General features: G+C 40.9%; 1 protein-coding gene across 6 annotated transcripts in view; it reads left to right on the forward strand.

The window, feature by feature from the left end:
* The first annotated feature begins 806 nt into the window (after window positions 1-806).
* STAU1 (staufen double-stranded RNA binding protein 1) overlaps window positions 807-18,569 on the forward strand; it is a 55,152-nt gene continuing 37,389 nt past the window's right edge. For 4 of the 6 annotated variants that reach the window (XM_014787351.2, XM_014787352.2, XM_014787353.2 and 1 more), the window contains exons 1-3: window positions 896-1,018; window positions 10,858-10,919; window positions 17,625-17,913. In XM_014787351.2, coding sequence (XP_014642837.1) covers window positions 17,709-17,913 — 205 coding nt within the window. In that variant the 5' untranslated portion in view covers window positions 896-1,018; window positions 10,858-10,919; window positions 17,625-17,708. Of the gene's footprint in view, window positions 1,019-10,857; window positions 10,920-17,624; window positions 17,914-18,569 lie in introns of all 6 variants that reach the window. The other 2 variants (XM_014787357.2, XM_014787359.2) reach the window with 2 other exon arrangements.

Below are 18,569 nucleotides of genomic sequence, written 5' to 3' on the forward strand. Positions count from 1 at the left end.
CTTTTTGTAAATAGTAGGGAAGCAGTCCCAGAGTGAGCAGGAGAGAGCAGCCTGGGCACCTGCAGTTCCTTCCCTCACTGTTTCCTGGACCTCTCACAACGTGCGCGTTATTCTTTCCTGCGTGTGATTCTAGAGGTCCAAGATTGCCCACCCCCGAAGCCAACCTCCCTTATGAAAGGGCTGCAAAAACCACTTAATTTATCTAGAGCCGGGTGAAACAAAGTGCACTCTGGCACTTCTTGCCTTTTAACTCACTATAAAAGTTACCGATTTTATTTATTATGTGTTTCACCCCCACTAGACCATAAGTTCCATGAGGGCAGGGATTTTGTCTGTTCACCACTATATTCTCAGCTCTTGGAGCAGTGCCTCGCACACAGCAGGCGTTTAATAAACACTTATGGAAGGAGCAACTGAGAGAAGGTGAGAAATAAGGAAGGGAGGCGGGAGAAGGAGGACGGAGAGAAAGAACGGAAGAACCAAGCTGGCGGGGCAGTAAAGAAGGCAGGCCCAGCCCTCCTTCGGATCTAGCGGGGGGCCCCCCCACCAGCACCTCCCAGCAGAACTACAACTCCCAGCAGGCCCCGGGACGCAAGGCATGCCCAGGCGGCCCGGGCGGGGCCAAGCCCCAGCTCGCCACGCTGCCGGCGTGCCTCGCGAGCACAGGCGCCGCTGCGGCGCCTGCCGGGACTTGTGGTCCGGGCGGCGGGTGGGGGTGGGGCTGGGCATGGAGGCGGGAGGGGCCCGGGGGCGGGCGCAGGCCCCTCCCCCGTCACTTCCTGCCGGGCTGCGGGCGCCGGAGCGGCTCCTCAGCGTTTGCGCCGGCGGCCGCCGCGTCTGGCTTGGCTCCCCCTTCCTCTGACCCCCGGCCCGGCGGCGCCCGCCTCCTCCGCGGCCACTCCGCCTCTTCCCTCTTGCCGTCCCTTCCTCCTCTCCCTTCTTCCTTCCTCCTTCCCCTCCTCTCCGCCGCCGCCACCCAGGACCGCCGGCCGGGGGACGAGCTCCGGGCAGCAGCCAGGTGAGGCGGCCGGGCCGGGCCGGGCCGGGCCTGGAGGGCCCCGCGCGGGCGCCGCGGCCGCGGGGAGGTGGGCGGCGGGTGGGGCCTAGGCCTCGGCGGGCCCGCGCGCCCGGCCTCCGTCCCCGGGCCTCTGTCCCGCCCGCGGGGCCTTCCCGGAGGAGGCGGGTCCTCCCGCGCCCCCCGCCTCCGGGCGCCGGGCGGCCTGGACCCCGGGCGCCCGGCCGCTCCACCCCTTGCCGGGGCCAGAAACAGGTGCCACGCCGCCTTTCCTCGTTCTTCCTCGCGCGCGGGCATGCCGAAGTTATCCGCGGGCGGGGGGCCCCGCTTCAGGTCCCTGAGCTCCGGAGCATCTGAATCGCCTCAGCCGGGTCTGTAGCCTAGTGGTTACCACACGGCCCAGACGTCCAGCGCGGGCGCCAATCCCAGCTCTGCCCTCTTCGGCAAGTCACCTAAACTCTGTGTGTTTTGGTTGGAAAAACGGGCTAACGCCGTCCCTGCCTCTTGAGGCTGTTAAGGTTCGGTGAAATGGGGCGTGTAAAGCCCTTATCAGAGTGCCAGACCCGCAGCGTGTCCCAATAAACCGTCTGCACACTTCATGAGCGTGATATTAAGGTAGAACTTAATGGGTAGAGTGGACAGAAGTTGACCTGCCTTCCCGTTGGGGTTTCCTAGAGGCAGAAATGCCGGGGCATTGTTTGGGGTGAGCGTCGGAAAGGGGCGTCCGTTTAATTGGGACACGGGAAGCAGGCAGTCTCTGAAAGCTAGAGGCTGTTATTTCCCTCTCCGCCGAGCCAGCCGCAGGATTTTCACCAGCTCCCTCAGTCTGAGCAACCTGTCCGTCTTTTCTGCCGTCATCCGGCTGCTTGTTGTCATTCCATTTCTGGGAAAGTTGCTGGCGGAAGCTTTCCTGGAGTTCAGCAGACCCTTAAGGAGCACTTGCTGTGTGTTGGGCTCTGGAGGGGGTGCAGAAGCTGCAAAAATGTCTGTCCTTCTGGCGCTGCATCGCTAACTTCTAACTTTTTTCGCCGCGGCTTTGCTTTTCTTGCTCCGTCCCTGTTGGCTGACTTTCCTTTTATGCCCTTGCCCCACCTCCGTGTTGCAGTGTTGCTTATGTGGAAGTTTTCTTCTGTGCCGGCGAAGATGTGTGCTTCAGCCCCTCTTCTCTGGCTGTGGGGACGTTCTTAGGGTCACCCTTCCCTTCTGCCTGTGGCTTTAATTGTTTAGCGGGTGGTGGGAAGTGAGTGAGACCAGATGTTTGGTTGATTTTGGGCTTTCAGGAATCAGTGTGCTTACCAAATGTAGATTACTTTGCTGCATGTTGAAGTAAAAATGAAAAATACAGTTGGATTGTAGAGGGAGCAGTTTCAGATGCTGGAGGCAGGTGGGGTTTTTAAAACAGCAGCTTTATTTAAGGATACTGAGTTTCTTTTAATTTTGTACTCAGTTGTAGTATAGGTACCCTTCATTCAGGAAATGCAACTCGCGGAGGTTCAAATTTACAAGAGTACGGAGTGTGTTTGCTCTACTGAGTGATCCTCTTGTGTCGTAGGCTTGTTTTAGGTAGTACATTTCCTTACTGAACTTAAACTATTTTGATTTACACCCCTCTCTCAATAACACACATGATGCAAAGTGGCCTTCCGGTTTTTGACATTTTCCTAGAATTTTCTGCAGTGGAGTCTTACCATCGTTTCTAGTTTAAAATCTTCGGATGACTCTCTAAAAACAGCTAAGCAAACAACTATACAAGCAGTACAAGGCATGTCTTCTGCCATATTGACAGCTGTAGTTAGGGAACTGATGTTTTAATATTGCAGTAGATAACCTAATTTTTTAAAACTTTTTATTATGGAAAACATACAAAAGTCGAATAGTATGGAGAACCCCCATGTATTGGTCACTAGGCTTTGACAATTATTAACTCAAAGCCAAGGTCAATCTTGTTTCATGTAGTACCCCCTCCCCCAAAGTGGATTATTTTGAAACAATTCCTAAACATCATATAATTACCAGATTGCTCCACACTGTTAATCTGTCACAAAATTTACTTTTAGTAGAATCATAGTTCTCATTTTTTTGTGTCTACATGATTACTATACAGCAGAAAAAAATGAGCAGCTGAATTAGCTCTTGATTCAGTGCTTACCCCACTCAAAGTCATATCCAGAATACTGCCTTTCTTCTTTGTGTACAAAAACAACAGTTCTTGAGCTATTAATGACTGTAATTGAAAAGCAGTCAGAGATACAGATGTCCCTAATACTATTTTGGTGGAGACTTACCTGTTAAACCGCTTTTAATGGAGAATAATTTTGTGTCAAAGTTAAACTACAGTCAATAATTCATAATGAAACTTTCAAAGTTTCTTTACAGTAGTTGTGTAAATATGCTGCTATCACCTTAGATTAAGAATTAAGCAAAGGATGTTTGATTTCAGAGCTTTGTGTTGTAGAATTATTTCCCAAAGACCCCCCCATCTGCTATATTTACAAACAAATTTAGTAAGTATGAATGAATTCACAGCATAGATGCATAGATGTTCAGGTTTTTCTTGTCTTAAAAAGAGATTTCTCCTTGAATAGAAGTTGACAGGAATATTATGTTTGTCATTGTTACTTAATTTTCATATTTCTGGTCATGAACAATTTGCAGCTTTTAGACCTATAACATTGTTATTTCAGTTGTGTAAGTTTACTTTTGAGCTTGATTAGGTACAGGGAAAATGTATGTTATGTTTTAGTTATTACAACCTGGGAGATGGGGAGGGATATGCATACCTCTTAAAATTAGCTTAGGGGGGAAAAAAGAACAATTTGGTATCTGAGAAAGGACGCAAAATGTACTTTATTAAGAAAAAAAATGCTTAAGTGCTTCCCAGCAGGCTTAAAGTAAAACTTTTAAGTACTTGGAATTGTTACCAAGTACAATACAGTTTGTTTAGACTAAATTGCCCTCTTGTAAGATTCAGCCAGAAAGCCCATTTATATACAGATTATTTTAAGTTTAGAAATGAGCATGACTCATGAAACTTTTTCCCCCCAATTCTGAAGTCCAGCCCATTGACATTATTCTGGATGTAATTGTTGCACATGGGGCTATACTGTGCTGCATCAACCAGAGTCTCCCCAATAAGACACGAAGATATTTAATAAAGGAGGCACAGAGTGGGTCTCAGGCTGGTAGGGCACCTTTCTCTGGTGCCCTTTGCTGGGTGGAGTGAGAGTGAAATTCTCATAAAAATGAAACTTTTGTGAAAAAGGTATCTTTTTGTGGGATGTCATAAGTCAGTTTCGGGGTCCTTGTTTTTATGAGCCTCCAAACTGGGTCATCTTATTTGATGTCACACTCAGTGACACAGTATTGCTCAATTTGGGGAAATGTAAATTCCTCTCCCTCAAATGAGAGCTTTTGGAGTTGCTTTATTTCTCTCAGAATGAGCTTTTGGAACCTTCAGAAATGTTTGGAGAATTTTATAACAGATTTTGTTTCACACTAGACCTATAACAGGTTGTTTTAAATTAATTTCTGGTGACGGAGACATTTGTGGTTAAAATGCTTCTGGTGTAATTTTGTACATGAGCTTTTCCATAAATGAAACCTCATCAAAATCAAGGCTGTAGCATTTATGCTGTTTCGAAAAATATAATTTATATGTTAGAGATTGAATTTTGAGAAAACATGTTAGTTACTATGGTTATTTTTCTCCAACATTTTATTATGAAAAATTTCAAACAGATAACTAGTTTAAAGAATTTTAGTGTACACCTCTATATGTACCACCTACTTTCTGCCACTAACATTTTACTATAGTTGCTTTATCGCATGTTTATTCCATGTGTCCATCTCTTTTAATTCATTAATCTGTTTTATTTTTTGATACATTTCAAAGTAAATTGCAGCATCAGCACACTAGCTACTTCAGCAGCCATATCTACCACAGTTAATTTTAAATTGAGACACCTCTATAAGGTTTTCCTAGATCTTTAAAAGCCAAGCTTTGTTGATTTTTGTTTTCAATTTTGCTTTGACTTCAGAACTCTTGCTTTTTAAAGGAAATTGTTTAATGAGTTTTTGCACCAAGGTATGTTTGTCTATCAGTCATGTATTACGACACTTGAATAATGTTGACCAAATCCTTTGTTCTCACCTACTAAGGAGATAATAGGATTATAAATATATAGCTATGTTGGTCTTAACAAATACCACCAGATGGATGGCTTGGATATCTGTTTTGCCAACAACTTAATGCTTTGAACTAAAAAACCTTACCAAAGAAAATTATTTATTATTTAAAAAAAGGGTAAAATGGGGAAATTACTGCAAATAGCTTAATTTATTTTTTAAATATTTACATTCCCATAGTGGTGAATAAGGTTGACGTAAAAGTGATTTATGTCACCAGATAAGTGGAGGTTAGAAACAAATTCTCTGTGGACTGAGTTGTATTTTCTGGAATTACACATGTTCATTTATTTTTTAAAGGAGTATATTCAGGGGGCTCACTCAAAGTGTATTTACTGAAAGCAAAAGTAGAAAAATCTATCTAAGAAAGTATTTGCTTTCGATTAAAAATTAGTCTTCTAAATATTAAATCTGTAGCCCATCTGCTTCTGTTTAATCTGGAATCTAATTTGGGAAAGAAGTGTGATGACTTTGTGAGTTTCTAACAGTAATGGAAGCAAAACAGGCCATTTATTATAATATGATACAGAGGTCATAATTGTCCTGGAGTTTTCTTGCCGTGTCTACCCAACCACAAAGTCTAAGAATATCTAAGTGTCCTGGGGTCTTTTCCCTAAATGAGAATGATTGCTCATCAGATTGTCTCTATATTTGATGTAGCTTTAGAACTGGTTGCCCAGTGAGTGGGTTCATTTTAGTCAGCATGTTCTCTCTTCCTATTTAAAATGTTTTTTTTTTACAAGTGGTGTGTAGCTATAAATTTATATTTATAGATGTTTCTGTCACTGAGGACAGGATTAGTGAATTTGCTGGATGATAATATTTGCTACTATTTATTGAGCTCTTACCATGTGCCAGGTTAGGATTACAGGGTGAGGGTTATTTGATGCAGGAAAGGAATCTGAAACATCAGGTTGAATTTATCTAATAAAATAAAAGCTGCTGTTCGTTGAGCTCTTCCTTTGTGCCAAAGGTTGAAGTAGACACTTTATGTCGTATTTCTGATACTTACATACGTCTTTGCACAGGAAGGGTCCTGATAGCTGAGGATACCGAGGCCGGTGTGGGAGGCCAAGTAACCCCAGTGGGGTCCTGAGCTCTTTCCACTAAGCCACACTGCAGCTCTAATTATGCTCAGGTGCTTTTTGTTCGGGATAATTTATTCTGCTCGTCACCAGTGCTTCCCCCACTCTCCCACCCACCACAGTTAGGATGAATTTTGTTCACTAGAACTTGAGACCAATTTGAAAAAAAGTCTGATTCAGTAATACTCAGTTTTTTAAATGAACCCTATTCATCATTCCCTTGAAATAGTTTGAAGATTTACAGTTTGCTTTTGTTTGTTGTGATGGATTGCTACAGTCAAACTAAAGTTTTTAAGCTGATTCAAAGGTTTATTGGGTGGTGGTACTTACAAGTAAATGGGGAGGAGGATGTTTCATTAACCTTTGTGTTGAAGAAGACTCTCCCCTAAATTATTGCTATAATCCTTCATGAAGTTTGTTAAAAATGATTTATTAACTGTAGACAAGGTTGTTGCTATGAAAATTGGTTTCTTTAGAATTATAATATTCTGCTTTATTGAAAATGAGTTAACTACGCTTCCAATTAACTTTATGGAGTTAGGTGGTGGTTGCCCTGTTTGATTCCCAGCCATTTCTTTTAAATTATTTTTTTAATTTATTTATTATTCCCCCCCTCCCCAAAGCCCCAGTGGATAGTTGTATGTCATAGCTGCACATCCTTCTAGTTGCTGTATGTGGGACGTGGCCTCAGCATGGCCGGAGAAGTGGTGCGTTGGTGCGCGCCCGGGATCCGAACCCGGGCCGCCAGCAGCGGAGCGCGCGCACTTAACCGCTAAGCCACGGGGCCGGCCCTCAGCCATTTCTAACATCCATTTTCTGGCTGATGGTATGGGGAAGATTTAATGTAACTTTTCTGGTTGGTATTGAACTGCCTCCTGAACAGTTTCTTTTTTGCTTTCTTAGCATTGATGATCTTCTGAATAAGAAGCCTCTTTCGTTTTCCACCCAGGCGGTAGTCATCTCTTACAGCTAGTCCTAAAAGGCTAGATCCATGAATGGAAATCTGCTTTGGATTGGGATGGTGTATGAGTTTCCATTCTGTATTTAACCTCAACTGAAGTGACCATGTAGTCTGTAATGACATTCGTTTCTCATTAATCATGAAAAGATATGGGAAATGTGTCTTTTCTGGGGATGAAGAGAGCAGATAATGCTTCTTAAATTGTTACGATATTAGCTCCCCTCAGGCATGAGCTTTATGATCTAACTGGATCTTGTCTGATTCTCTCACATTTTTGCTTTTTTGAAGTCCACGCTTCGTATAGATTAAAATTAACTGAGGCATGCATTTTCTACCCTTGCAGATTCCACCCTGATACAAATAGGGCCATTGTCTGCTGATGCCGTTGTGATTTTGTACAAAATGCTAGGCAGTCCTTTCCTCTGTCAGAAAGAAGAAAATTTATATGTAATGATAAGTCTGATTATGCTTGGTAGCTTATGTTCTTTGTTGGACAGTTTAACCAACTTGCTCATTGGGACTCCATGACCCTTTACCTAGATGACAGTCAGATAGGTTAAGTAAATGTTTCCTTTTGGTTTTAGTAGAGTGAATCTTTAGTATGACTACTTCTAGGTACTAATTTCCTTGTTAACCGAGAATTTATCATTTAAGCACCAAACAGAAAAAAGAATAGTAAAAAAATAAATTTTTTTTGGATGAAGTTGTTTCTAAGTTTGCTATATTTTTTTCTTAAATAGTGTGTTTTGAACAGAATTTATGAATATCATTTTGTAATATCAGTTACTGTGTATCCTAAGTGATGTTTAACAGCTAACTTTAGTATGGCGTGTCATAGATTACAAGCATTTCACCTACATTACCTGTCAATTCACCCAAGAATCATACGATTATTGTTTTATTAATCAAATGAAATTGGTGGTGGTAACCTCAGTTAATAAATTAAAAGGTTGAAGCCTAGAGGTGTAACTTGATCAGGGTTATTCAGCTGAGCACTGGAGTTCAGACCCAAACTCTGATCCCTATTCAAGAATTTTCTCCACCATACCCAAACAGCTGTTTGCTAGCTGGTTTGCTGTTATCGTAAGTCAACATTTTGCAGCCAAGGGGTCTTTTATGTTCTTTTGTGTCTTCTTTAGTTATGAGGTGATGTGTGTTATAAATGATTTGTTGCTGCTAATTAAAATGCCACTGTGGGGGCCGGCCCCACGGCTTAGCGGTTGGGTGCGCGCGCTCTGCTACTGGCGGCCCAGGTTCGGATCCCAGGTGCGCACTGACGCACCGCCTCTCTGGCCATGCTGAGGCCACGTCCCACATACAGCAACTAGAAGGATGTGCAACTATGACATACAACTATCTACTGGGGCTTTGGGGGAAAAAAAAGGAGGAAGATTGGCAATAGATGTTAGCTCAGGGGGGGTCTTCCTCAGCAAAAAGAGGAGGATTAGCATGGATGTTAGCTCAGGGCTGATCTTCCTCACACACAAAAAAAGCCACTGTGAATTATTTATTTAAATTTGAGTTGGGTTCAAAGTTATTCCTACACAAATGTGAATTCCACCAGGACGAGGACTACATCTTATTTGTGCCATCCTCTCTCCCCAGTGTCTAGAATAGTGCCTGCAAATAGTAGGTGTTCAATAATTATTTGTTGAGTGAATAAAGCAATGAATTTAATTCACCCTCTTGCATTCTAGTATGCTTTCTTGAGTGGGAAAGAAAGGGAATTGGGCTTAACTGAGACCAATTGAGTCTTTAATTGAGTCTTTCTTCTCTGCCGCTGCTTGGAGTAAGTGCTGTATAAATATACTGGTAATAATCGTGATGGTTTTGGATTATCATTTGAAAATGGTTGGGGGATTTAAAAAAATGAGTTTGCTCGTGGAAGTGTAAATTTGTATATGAATCTCAGCTATGATTTGTGTTGTGTAAAGGTGTTTAAAATCCAAATGGTTGCAGACTGCTGTATTTCTCCCCCTCCCTTTTTTCTTTGCTGTGAGGTTGTTGGCACTTGTTTCATACTGTCATTATGTCTCACTCTAGCAGCTCTTTTTTTCCATTCTAATTTTTAAATTTCTGGTTTGGGCTAGAAAACTAGATACCCAAACCTACCATTATTGTTCAGCATAGATGAGCTTGAATTGAGGGAAGTTCCCATTGATGAAAGGCACGGGCTCCATTAGGTGGTCTTAGACATCTGTTTGGGCTGCTGAGGGGCTCAGTTCCCGTTCATGCTAGTCTTTTGAATGGGTGAGATTATGGAACGATAGGGTTCTATATTGGAAGGTTGTTAGTTGTTTACAAAAAGAAGAGCTTGAGTTGTTGAAATGTGTAGAACAAACTAGAGCTCATGATTTTATATCTGAAATCATTTGCACAGTGAACAGCTACTTTTAACTGTCTATTAAGGCACAGTAGGGCCGGCCCTGTGGCTTGGTGGTTAAGTGCGCGCGCTGCGATGCTGGTGGCCCGGGTTCGGATCCCGGGTGCGCATCGAGGCACCACTTCTCCGTTCATCCTGAGGCCGAGTCCCGCATACAGCAACTAGAAGGATGTGCAGCTACGACATACAACTATCCACTGGGGCTTTGGGGGGAAAAAATAAAATAAATAAAATCTTTAAAAAAAAAAAAAAAAAGGCACAGTAGCAGTGAGAAATTGAAATCAGCAAAATTAGTTTATATTGTAAAAATGCAAAAAGGTAAGAAATTCTATTTATTACTGACTACTGCCATTTAAAAAGAGAGAAATGTCTAGATAAATCAGACCTGAGAGTTTGGGAATTAAATTCTTATGTCACTTAAATCCAGTTCTAAAGAATGATTATGATTTGGATTTACTAGAGGTAATGTGCTTTTTCGTATTTTGCAATTTAATATGAATATTTATGTACAAAGTGGTGCCTTTTTGTAAATTTTCCTATGTAATTGCATTTGCATCACCAAACATATTGTCAGGACATTTATGAATAAAACATTTAGCCAGTAGTTAAAGAGGGGGAAAAAAAACCCTGTAAGTTTAAAAATTAGGCTTATGTGATTGGACAGCATATGATGTCCAGTTATTTATTTATTTATTTTTTTGTGAGGAAGATCAGCACTGACCTAACATCTGATGCCAATCTTCCTCCTTTTTTGATGAGGAAGATTGGCCCTGAGCTAACATCCGTGCCCATCTTCCTCTATTTTATATGGGATGCTGCCACAGCATGGCTCTACAAGCAATGCGTTGGTGCGTGCCCGGGATCTGAACCGGTGAACCCCAGGCCACCCCAGCGGAGAACGCACACTTAATGGCTTGCACCACCAGGCTGGCCCTGTCCAGTTCTTTTTTAAAAGTTAATTCTGAGATATTCACAGCTCTCTTATCAGGAAGCAATTGAGACTGAGAAAGGGAATTTCTACTGTTTCTGCCTCTGCACTCTTCACCCAGGTCCCAGGCAGTTGTGTCTTTTGTAAAATCTGTGGTGTGTTGCTTCAAGCTGTGACATTATGCTTTCAGAAACTTCCCTACTTGTAAATTTTAGGTTTCCCCAAAACTTTAGCAATATATATCTTCATTTTCAGAAAAAGATTTATTCTAGTAAATTATTATTGTTTCTTATTTTCCAGGAGTTTCCTAACCACATAACCTCTCAGAACTGAATGTTATTCCTGGAGCACCTCTTTTTAAGGTACACATAATTTGGCTCTATACTTTCAGGCCTGTTCATAATCTGTAATATTTTTGCATTCTTCAGCGACTTGTGTGGAAAATGACTTTTACTTCTGGCTGTCATATTAGAGAAACAGAAGAAATTTTCTGCAGTTTGAATTTCTTTTTACTCTTGAGATTTAATTAGAAAGTAAATACAGGGAAAATTGTTGGCAAGAATGTAAAACTTCTAGCCAGCACTGCCATATACTTTAAATGTAGAGACATGAAAATTGACCACTGAAGTTATCATTAAACATAACTTGCTCAGGAAGTATCTTGGTCACAGAAACTTTTGTAGTTTGCTTTTGACCTCTCAGATTGTTTATGTTAAACTTGGTTTTCAAACTTGTGGAAATAATCCAACATTGTTTTCTGTCGTGAGATAGGGTTATGAATCAAGTTCCGTTTACCACTGGCTGCTTTTGATCTAGACCAAAAAAGTTTTTTGAGAGTGTTCGGGATTTTACAGTCTTGTCAGGGCCCTGCAAAGTACACTACGCGCTCTAACACTGCTTTGTGTTTTTCAGCACTTGCCCTTTAAGAGCTGAAGGCACATTATCATACCATATTTCTGAGGTAGTAATTAGTGGACAGGTTAACCCAACTTTCTTTGGGGACGAGGAAATCAAAGCACAAGGAAATTAGAGAAGTTGCACAAAGCTCAGTGAATGGATTTACGCTCATCACACTGAATTTGTAAAATGCTTTGCTTTTCGAAGAACTGAATAACTGTCACCATGCCTCAGGATTCCTTCAGTATTTCAGCTCTCAGATTGCTACAACTGAAGCTTTGTCAAATAGCCTGTTACAGAGCGCTTTGGAGAAACTGAGGCACTGGGCAGTGGACTGCCAAAAGTTGGACGTACCGTTGCTGTCTGAGTTGGGAGAAGAAAACCACAACTCGCAAGTTTGATGTGATTTAACATTGTTGGTTGCTACTTAGCAGCAACGCTGGTTTCTTAGAGACTGAGTCTTGGCACTGATCTGTTTTGCATGAAGATGATGGTAAATGCAGTTGTGTTTCTAGGTAGATGGCTCATGGTTACAGACTACAATTCCCCTTTTCTGAAAGGAAAAGCCAGTTAACTGTTACATTGAACCCATGTAACATGAACCTCTTCTTATTCAAGAATATGTCACACAGTGCTACTCCTAAAAGTCTTCAGCAGATTATGAATAGGTATTCATTTTGGTTGGCTTAAAACTTTTTTATGGTTTTATAAGTCTAGATTTTAAAAACACTTTCAGATTTATAATAATAATAAGTATTTGAGTTTATTTTTAAGAATTTCTTCTGGGGAAGGGCAAAGGTTTCAAAGCTAGAAAAGAAAATAAGGTTTGCAGCTTGTTAGGCTGCAGAGGTAAATTTTTTTTCACTTTAGCACAGAGTATGGGGTGATGGTTTTTCTAGGATGAACAATTAATAATTCTTTTTTGGGAAATGTTTCTTTAAATGGACTGCCCAATTACATTTGTGTGGGAAGAAAAAGCCTCCATTGCCTCCTGGCATCGGGCCAAGTGTGAGACAGGGGCCACATTCAGTCACTTGTATCGGATGCAAAGGTCTTGAACAGCCTGGGTTGTTTCCAGGCATTATTTTTGGCCGATTTTATTGTCTTGCACGTGATTGTGCCTGCTCAGGGCTACTTGTCCTGTGTCTCTCTCTTGAGTGCCAAGTACATGTGGTCTTTTTTTTTTTTCTTGTAAGTAGTTTGGTCATATTTCTTTTAAAGAACCTTTTATTACTGTGTGATTTGATATATGGGCCTGCTGTTAGACATTATTTGCTTGACATTGACGTTGTCTTTTTGGAGACGATTGTGTAGGATGACAGTGATTGCCATGTTTCTGTACTTGCGGCTGCCCCGCCTACAGATGTTTGGATGTTTAGAGTCAATGAGTTGCTGTTTCCTGGGGGCAGAGGATGGTAGGTGCTGGTAAGGGGTTAAGGTGGGGAGATATGGTGGTAGGGGGGTGACTTTACTTGTAGAAAACATATAATCACATTGCCACTAGAAAGATGTGTCAAAAAAGGGTCTTGAAAATAACTGTTAGATGTGTGGGAATGATGTGGGTATTTTAGGTGTATTTCAAGGCTATTGTAGGGAAAGTGGTTTATTCCTTAGCTTTTTTGTTGTTGGTGACAAATTTCTCTGAGAGTGGAGCCTTTCAAAAACTAAAGAGAACAGATAAATAGATTTACAGGTAGTTGATTAAAGCTCTCTTCTTGTGTCTTTGAGGAAAACTTTAACAAATAGATTCTTTCTAGCACTTGAGAATGTACCATCTGCTATATGAGGGTTCACGTGTTTGATGCTTAATACATTTTTGTTGAATATTGAATGAATATATCCTAAAATTGCTATTGATACAGTGAATGCTTTATCAGGGCAAGGAACAGGAGTACTCCTTTGTATCTCTGTACCATACTGTGTAAGATTTAATGAAGGACTTTGGAGGTGGGATATTTAGTGAAATGTCTGTGGCTATCTTAAATGCTTGTCAAGAATTGGGATGACTTCTTTGTGATGTTTTTCCATAACTGCTGAAGTAGTTATTTCATACAACAATTTAACAGTCTGTTGGTTGAAAGTGAATAAGACTAAGCACTATTGCAGATAGTTCTGTAAAGTATTTCTAGAAGAATCTGCCTTCTTGTGTATAGAGAAAGCACTCAGACTATGCACTCAGTATGGCCTAGTCTAGGTAGATTCACTGCTGAGTGAGGAATATGCATTTTGTGCTTGGTTACTTTTTAGCACATCATGTATAATTGAAAAAATGCTTTTGGGGGCCAGCCCAGTGGCGTAGTGGTTAAGTTTGCACACTCTGCTTCGGCGGCCTGGGGTTCGCGCGTTTGGATCCAGGGCTCGGACTGATGCACTGTTTGTCAAGCCATGCTGTGGCGGTGTCCCATATGAAGTAGAGGAAGATGGGCACGGATGTTAGCCCAGGGCTGGTCGTCTTCAGCAAAAAGAGGAAGATTAGCATCAGATGTTAGCTCAGGGCTAATCTTCCTCACAAAAAAAAAAAAACAAAAAACTTTTGTAGACTTCGTGTGTTCATATTCCCCTTCCCCAAAGCCCGTTAAAAAGTACTTGACACTTGTAAAATGGAAGCTGCCAGCCAAAGAGAGACTTTATTTTTATGGGAAGATTTTTGTGTCACCAAGCCAAAGTTAGACCCCCGGGGGGACTTGGAATTAGGAATCTTTTATTTATTTATTTATTTATTTATTTTTTGTGAGGAAGATCAGCCCTGAGCTAACATCCATGCTAATCCTCCTCTTTTTGCTGAGGAAGACTGGCCCTGGGCTAACATCTGTGTCCATCTTCGTCCACCTTATATGGGACGCCGACACAGATGGCCTGACAAGCGGTGTGTCGGTGCGCGCCCGGGATCCGAACCCAGGCCGCCAGCAGCAGAGTGCGCGCACTTAACCGCTATGCCACGGGGCCGGCCCAATGAATCTTTTAAAAAGAAGTACCCATAACTCTATCATATCACCCCTCTTAGTGTTATAGTGCTTATATGTGCTCCATAAATGTGGGATTTGGGAATAAGATGATCATGTTTTCCTGAGTTGGTGTCTAAAGCTCTTCAAATAGGAAAAACCCAGGAGATGAAAGGCCCTGCTCTGTGCTGGAGGCAGGGAAATGGCAACAAGACAGGCTTAACAGTCAGAGGTGTTTCCAGGCCTGGGGACACTGAAGAGTCTTTGTTTTTCAGACTTTTCAACTTAATTTTACTGTGTAATATTGTTCTTCTGTAAGAAGATTCTAACAAAGCATTTTAATCTCTCTTGAATCTCTAATTTGTCTGGTGGAAAAGAATTCTTAAAAAGGTCTAAAGGAAAAGACAAGTTTTCATTTAAGAATTTAATTTTCGGGACAGAGTACTGTTGAGCCATAGGTTCTAAATTCATACAAAAGTAATCATCTCCAAAATTCCATGATTCCCCTGAAAGCTGCTATGAACTGTGTAAATAGCAGTAGTGAAAAGCTTTGTTCTTTGAAATATGTGGGTAAATAATATATTTTCCACTGTTCATAACTGTCATAGCTGCCTGACTTCTTAATTGGGAGAGGAGCATCTGTTCGGGTAAAATATTAGCATCAATTTTTCAGAGCCTTTTGAGATGAAAAAGGATTTTCTTTTCCTGTCTAAGAATGTAAGCTACTTACTACATTAGTAAGATTTTATTTTGTGGGTTAGTATATGCGTACTTAAAACAGCATCCTTGGCCCCTCTACCCACTAGATAGGTCCTCCCATCTCCTAGTTGTGACAACCAGATAATGTCTCAGACATTGTCATATGTCCTTGGGGAACAAAATTGCCCCGTCTTTAAAATCACTGCTTTAGGGCCAGCCCTGGTGGCCTAGGGGTTAAGTTCAGCAAGCTCCATTTTGGTGGCCTGGGTTCAGTTCCCGGGTGCGGACGTACACTTCTCGTCTGTCAGTGGCCATGCTGTGGCGGTGGCTCACATACAAAAACAAAAAGAGGAAAATTGGCAGCAGATGTCAGCTCAGGGTGAATCTTCCTCAGCAAAAAATAAAATAATAAAATAAAATCACTGCTTTAGATTCTCTTTTTAGGCTTAAAGACACACAGAAGTGTTGAATTAGCAAATGAATAAAACTTTATTAGCAAATGAATACTGTGTTGAATTTTAGTATTGTTCATGTTGGATATTAAAAATTTGTAAGGTATACAACCTTATTAGGAGAGTTTTAAAAAATTTTTATTTGTGGTTTTGAACTACTTGTTTCAACCAATTGTTATAAAGACATAACTCTTTCAGGTGAACTTGAGGCTAACATTTTTGGGGCACTCTTAAGTAAAAGCCTGTTTATTCCCTTTCTCTACTTCTAGAAAACCTATGTATTTATGTCTGTGACTGGAAATGCTGGCAGCAGGCCTGCTGTAGACAGCGTTAGCCAAAAAGGATCCTTTGGGCCCCACTTTTTCTAAATTTAGTTCATTCAGTCTCAGATTCTCAGAGCCACCCAGAGCAGAGTTGGGTTGCTCCTTCTATGATGCGGGTAGACTCTGGAGCAAACACTTTGCTTTTGGCTTATTTTTTGACTGTGACTTGTGGTTGGTGTTGTGAATACACTTCTTACGGTTTTTTTTTTTTTTTTGATAGGAAAATGCTCTCAAGACAGAGTTTAGAAAGTAAGGGAGAAGGAGGGAGTGAATAGAGGAGGAGAGGGAAGATTGAGAGAGAAATATTTATATTTTGGCAGCTAAAGGAAATAAAAACAGCGAAATAAGGTCATAGCTGACTCCTAAACGATCCTGGACTTATTTCTTAACCTTGGCAGCTTGTCTGCTAAGACCATTATCTAGATCTTCAGTGGGTCTCCTCTGTTATTTTGTTCTGATTTCAAAAGCAAGCAAGGAACGACTGCAATATTGGGGAATTTTGTTGAATAAGGTAATGTTTATGCCTCTTATTTTCCAAGTGATACTTCAGCTGAGGGGTTTTTTTGTTTTGTTTTGTTTTGTTGAGTTTTGCTGTCCCTGTTGCTCTCAGCGAGAGAGAATGTGCCAGGACTCCTCAAGTAACTTAATTGCTCTGGTCCATCATCTCTTTCTAGAGGTCTAGCTTTAGTTAAAAATCATTCTGAGACGTTTTAAAAAATTAACAAACAATTACTCTGTTAGTTTGTTTGTTTGCTGATTTCTGCTTTTGTTGGCTTTTTCTATTCTTTGTTGCTATTGGTTATTTTGGAGTACTTTTGACTTGCTTAAACATTTTCAGCTTTTGAAGGATGGCCATGAAAATGAACAGAACTGTCCTTATTTTTGACTCCTGAGGAAATTTAAGTGTATTTAGAAATAATGCCTTTGGAACTTAGAAGATGAATTAAACAGTCTCCTCTGCTCCCCAGGCTCCACCCCACCCACACCAGTAAAATTGCCAATCTGTCTGTTCCTCTCTTCTTCATCTTCTCCACTTTTGCTTTTAATAGTACAAACACTGGAGAATTTTCTTTGCTGTTCAGATAATTTCTCAGGATTGTGTGCATTGATGTGGGTGCAACAGTTTTCTTGTTTGGGGTCTATAACTAAATGAGACCATCTCAAACAAACCGTTTAGGAAAACAAATAGATCTTTTATTATCATAAGGAAAAAGAAACAGCAGAGTGAGAAATTCCTCTTTCTTCAGTCAACTTAAGGGAAAGCTCTAAGGTGCCCATCTGAGCACATGGTCCTTAAGCGGAAGCAGTATTTACAGTCACCTATTAATGGTGTTACGAACCCAGTTTGCTTTCAGCTTCGTATAATTTTGAAACCAGAAACCTTTATCATATCCCATACAGTATGGAATATGTTTTTAATTCTCCATATTTTTAAATTTGCATTTTTGAATATAAGCTGTAGTTTATAATTCTCAATATTCAATAATAAGTATTATGATACCCTACTGATTCTCTTTGTAAAATGAACATGCAGAGCATGTGGGTATTGTAAGTCATTTAAAAACACTAAAAAAGTCACAAGGGCAGGAACTTTACTGTATACCAAGGAGAAACACATTTCTATCAACATAGCTACATGCTAAACGGGGCTATTTTCATACTTGAGTAGGTGACACCAGGTTTGACTGAATATTGGCAATTACATATCTCCTCTATAATTTACCTTTTTATTTTCTTTCCCTTACAACTTTTAGGTAGAACTTTAGACTTCATAGCACTGAATTAACCTGCACTGAAAGCTGTTTACCTGCAGTTGTTCACTTTTGTTGAAAGTGACCATGTCTCAAGTTCAAGTGCAAGTTCAGAACCCATCTGCTGCTCTCTCAGGGAGCCAAATACTGAACAAGAACCAGTCTCTTCTCTCACAGCCTTTGATGAGTATTCCTTCTACTACTAGCTCTCTGCCCTCTGAAAATGCAGGTAGACCTATTCAAAACTCTGCTTTACCCTCTGCATCTATTACATCCACCAGTGCAGCTGCAGGTAAGCGTATGAATCCAAGTGTCTTCTGTTTAAAATGTTTTCTTAGCCTGTTTTCTGATCTGATAAGAGATTGCAGATGTAGGGAGCTCTCACATTTACCTTCAAGAGGCAGAAGAAAGTATTATCTCCCACGCTTCTTTATCCCAGATACGAAACACTTGATTGTATATTGGGTTGATGGAGGCCTGAGTTGACTGACCATTTCAAAGTTTAAGAAAGAGAATTGAAAACTAAACTATAAAGCCTAGTCTGTTATAAAGTGGTGGCTGGCAGAAAAAATAGAACAGTACCACTTTGGATATTCATTGTTGTATGGGAAAATTCTGCTTTTAAAATTATTTCCCAGAACTGACAAAGAACTCTGGTTTGTGTAAGCCCCCTTTCTGTATGTCTATAAGATTTTATCCCAAGCAGGGGGGCAGCCAGATTTACTGGAAAGCAAAAGAGTGCATTGGCATTTGTTAATTTTTATTTTGAACAAGTAAGTTTAAGTTGAGGAGATTCCAGAGAGAGTTCAGAAATCATAGGACCAATTCGAAATTGAACAAAGAAGCAGAGATTTTTTTAAAAGGAAATAAGTTCAGAAGCAATCAAATCTGATTATTAGAAAAATGAAAGTGAACTAAATGTGCTCATTGATTAGAAAAGACTTGAAA

This window comes from Ceratotherium simum, chromosome 21 (genome assembly GCF_057802395.1).
Source record: "Ceratotherium simum simum isolate JZ-2026a chromosome 21, ASM5780239v1, whole genome shotgun sequence".
NCBI classification, from domain to species: Eukaryota; Metazoa; Chordata; class Mammalia; order Perissodactyla; family Rhinocerotidae; genus Ceratotherium; species Ceratotherium simum.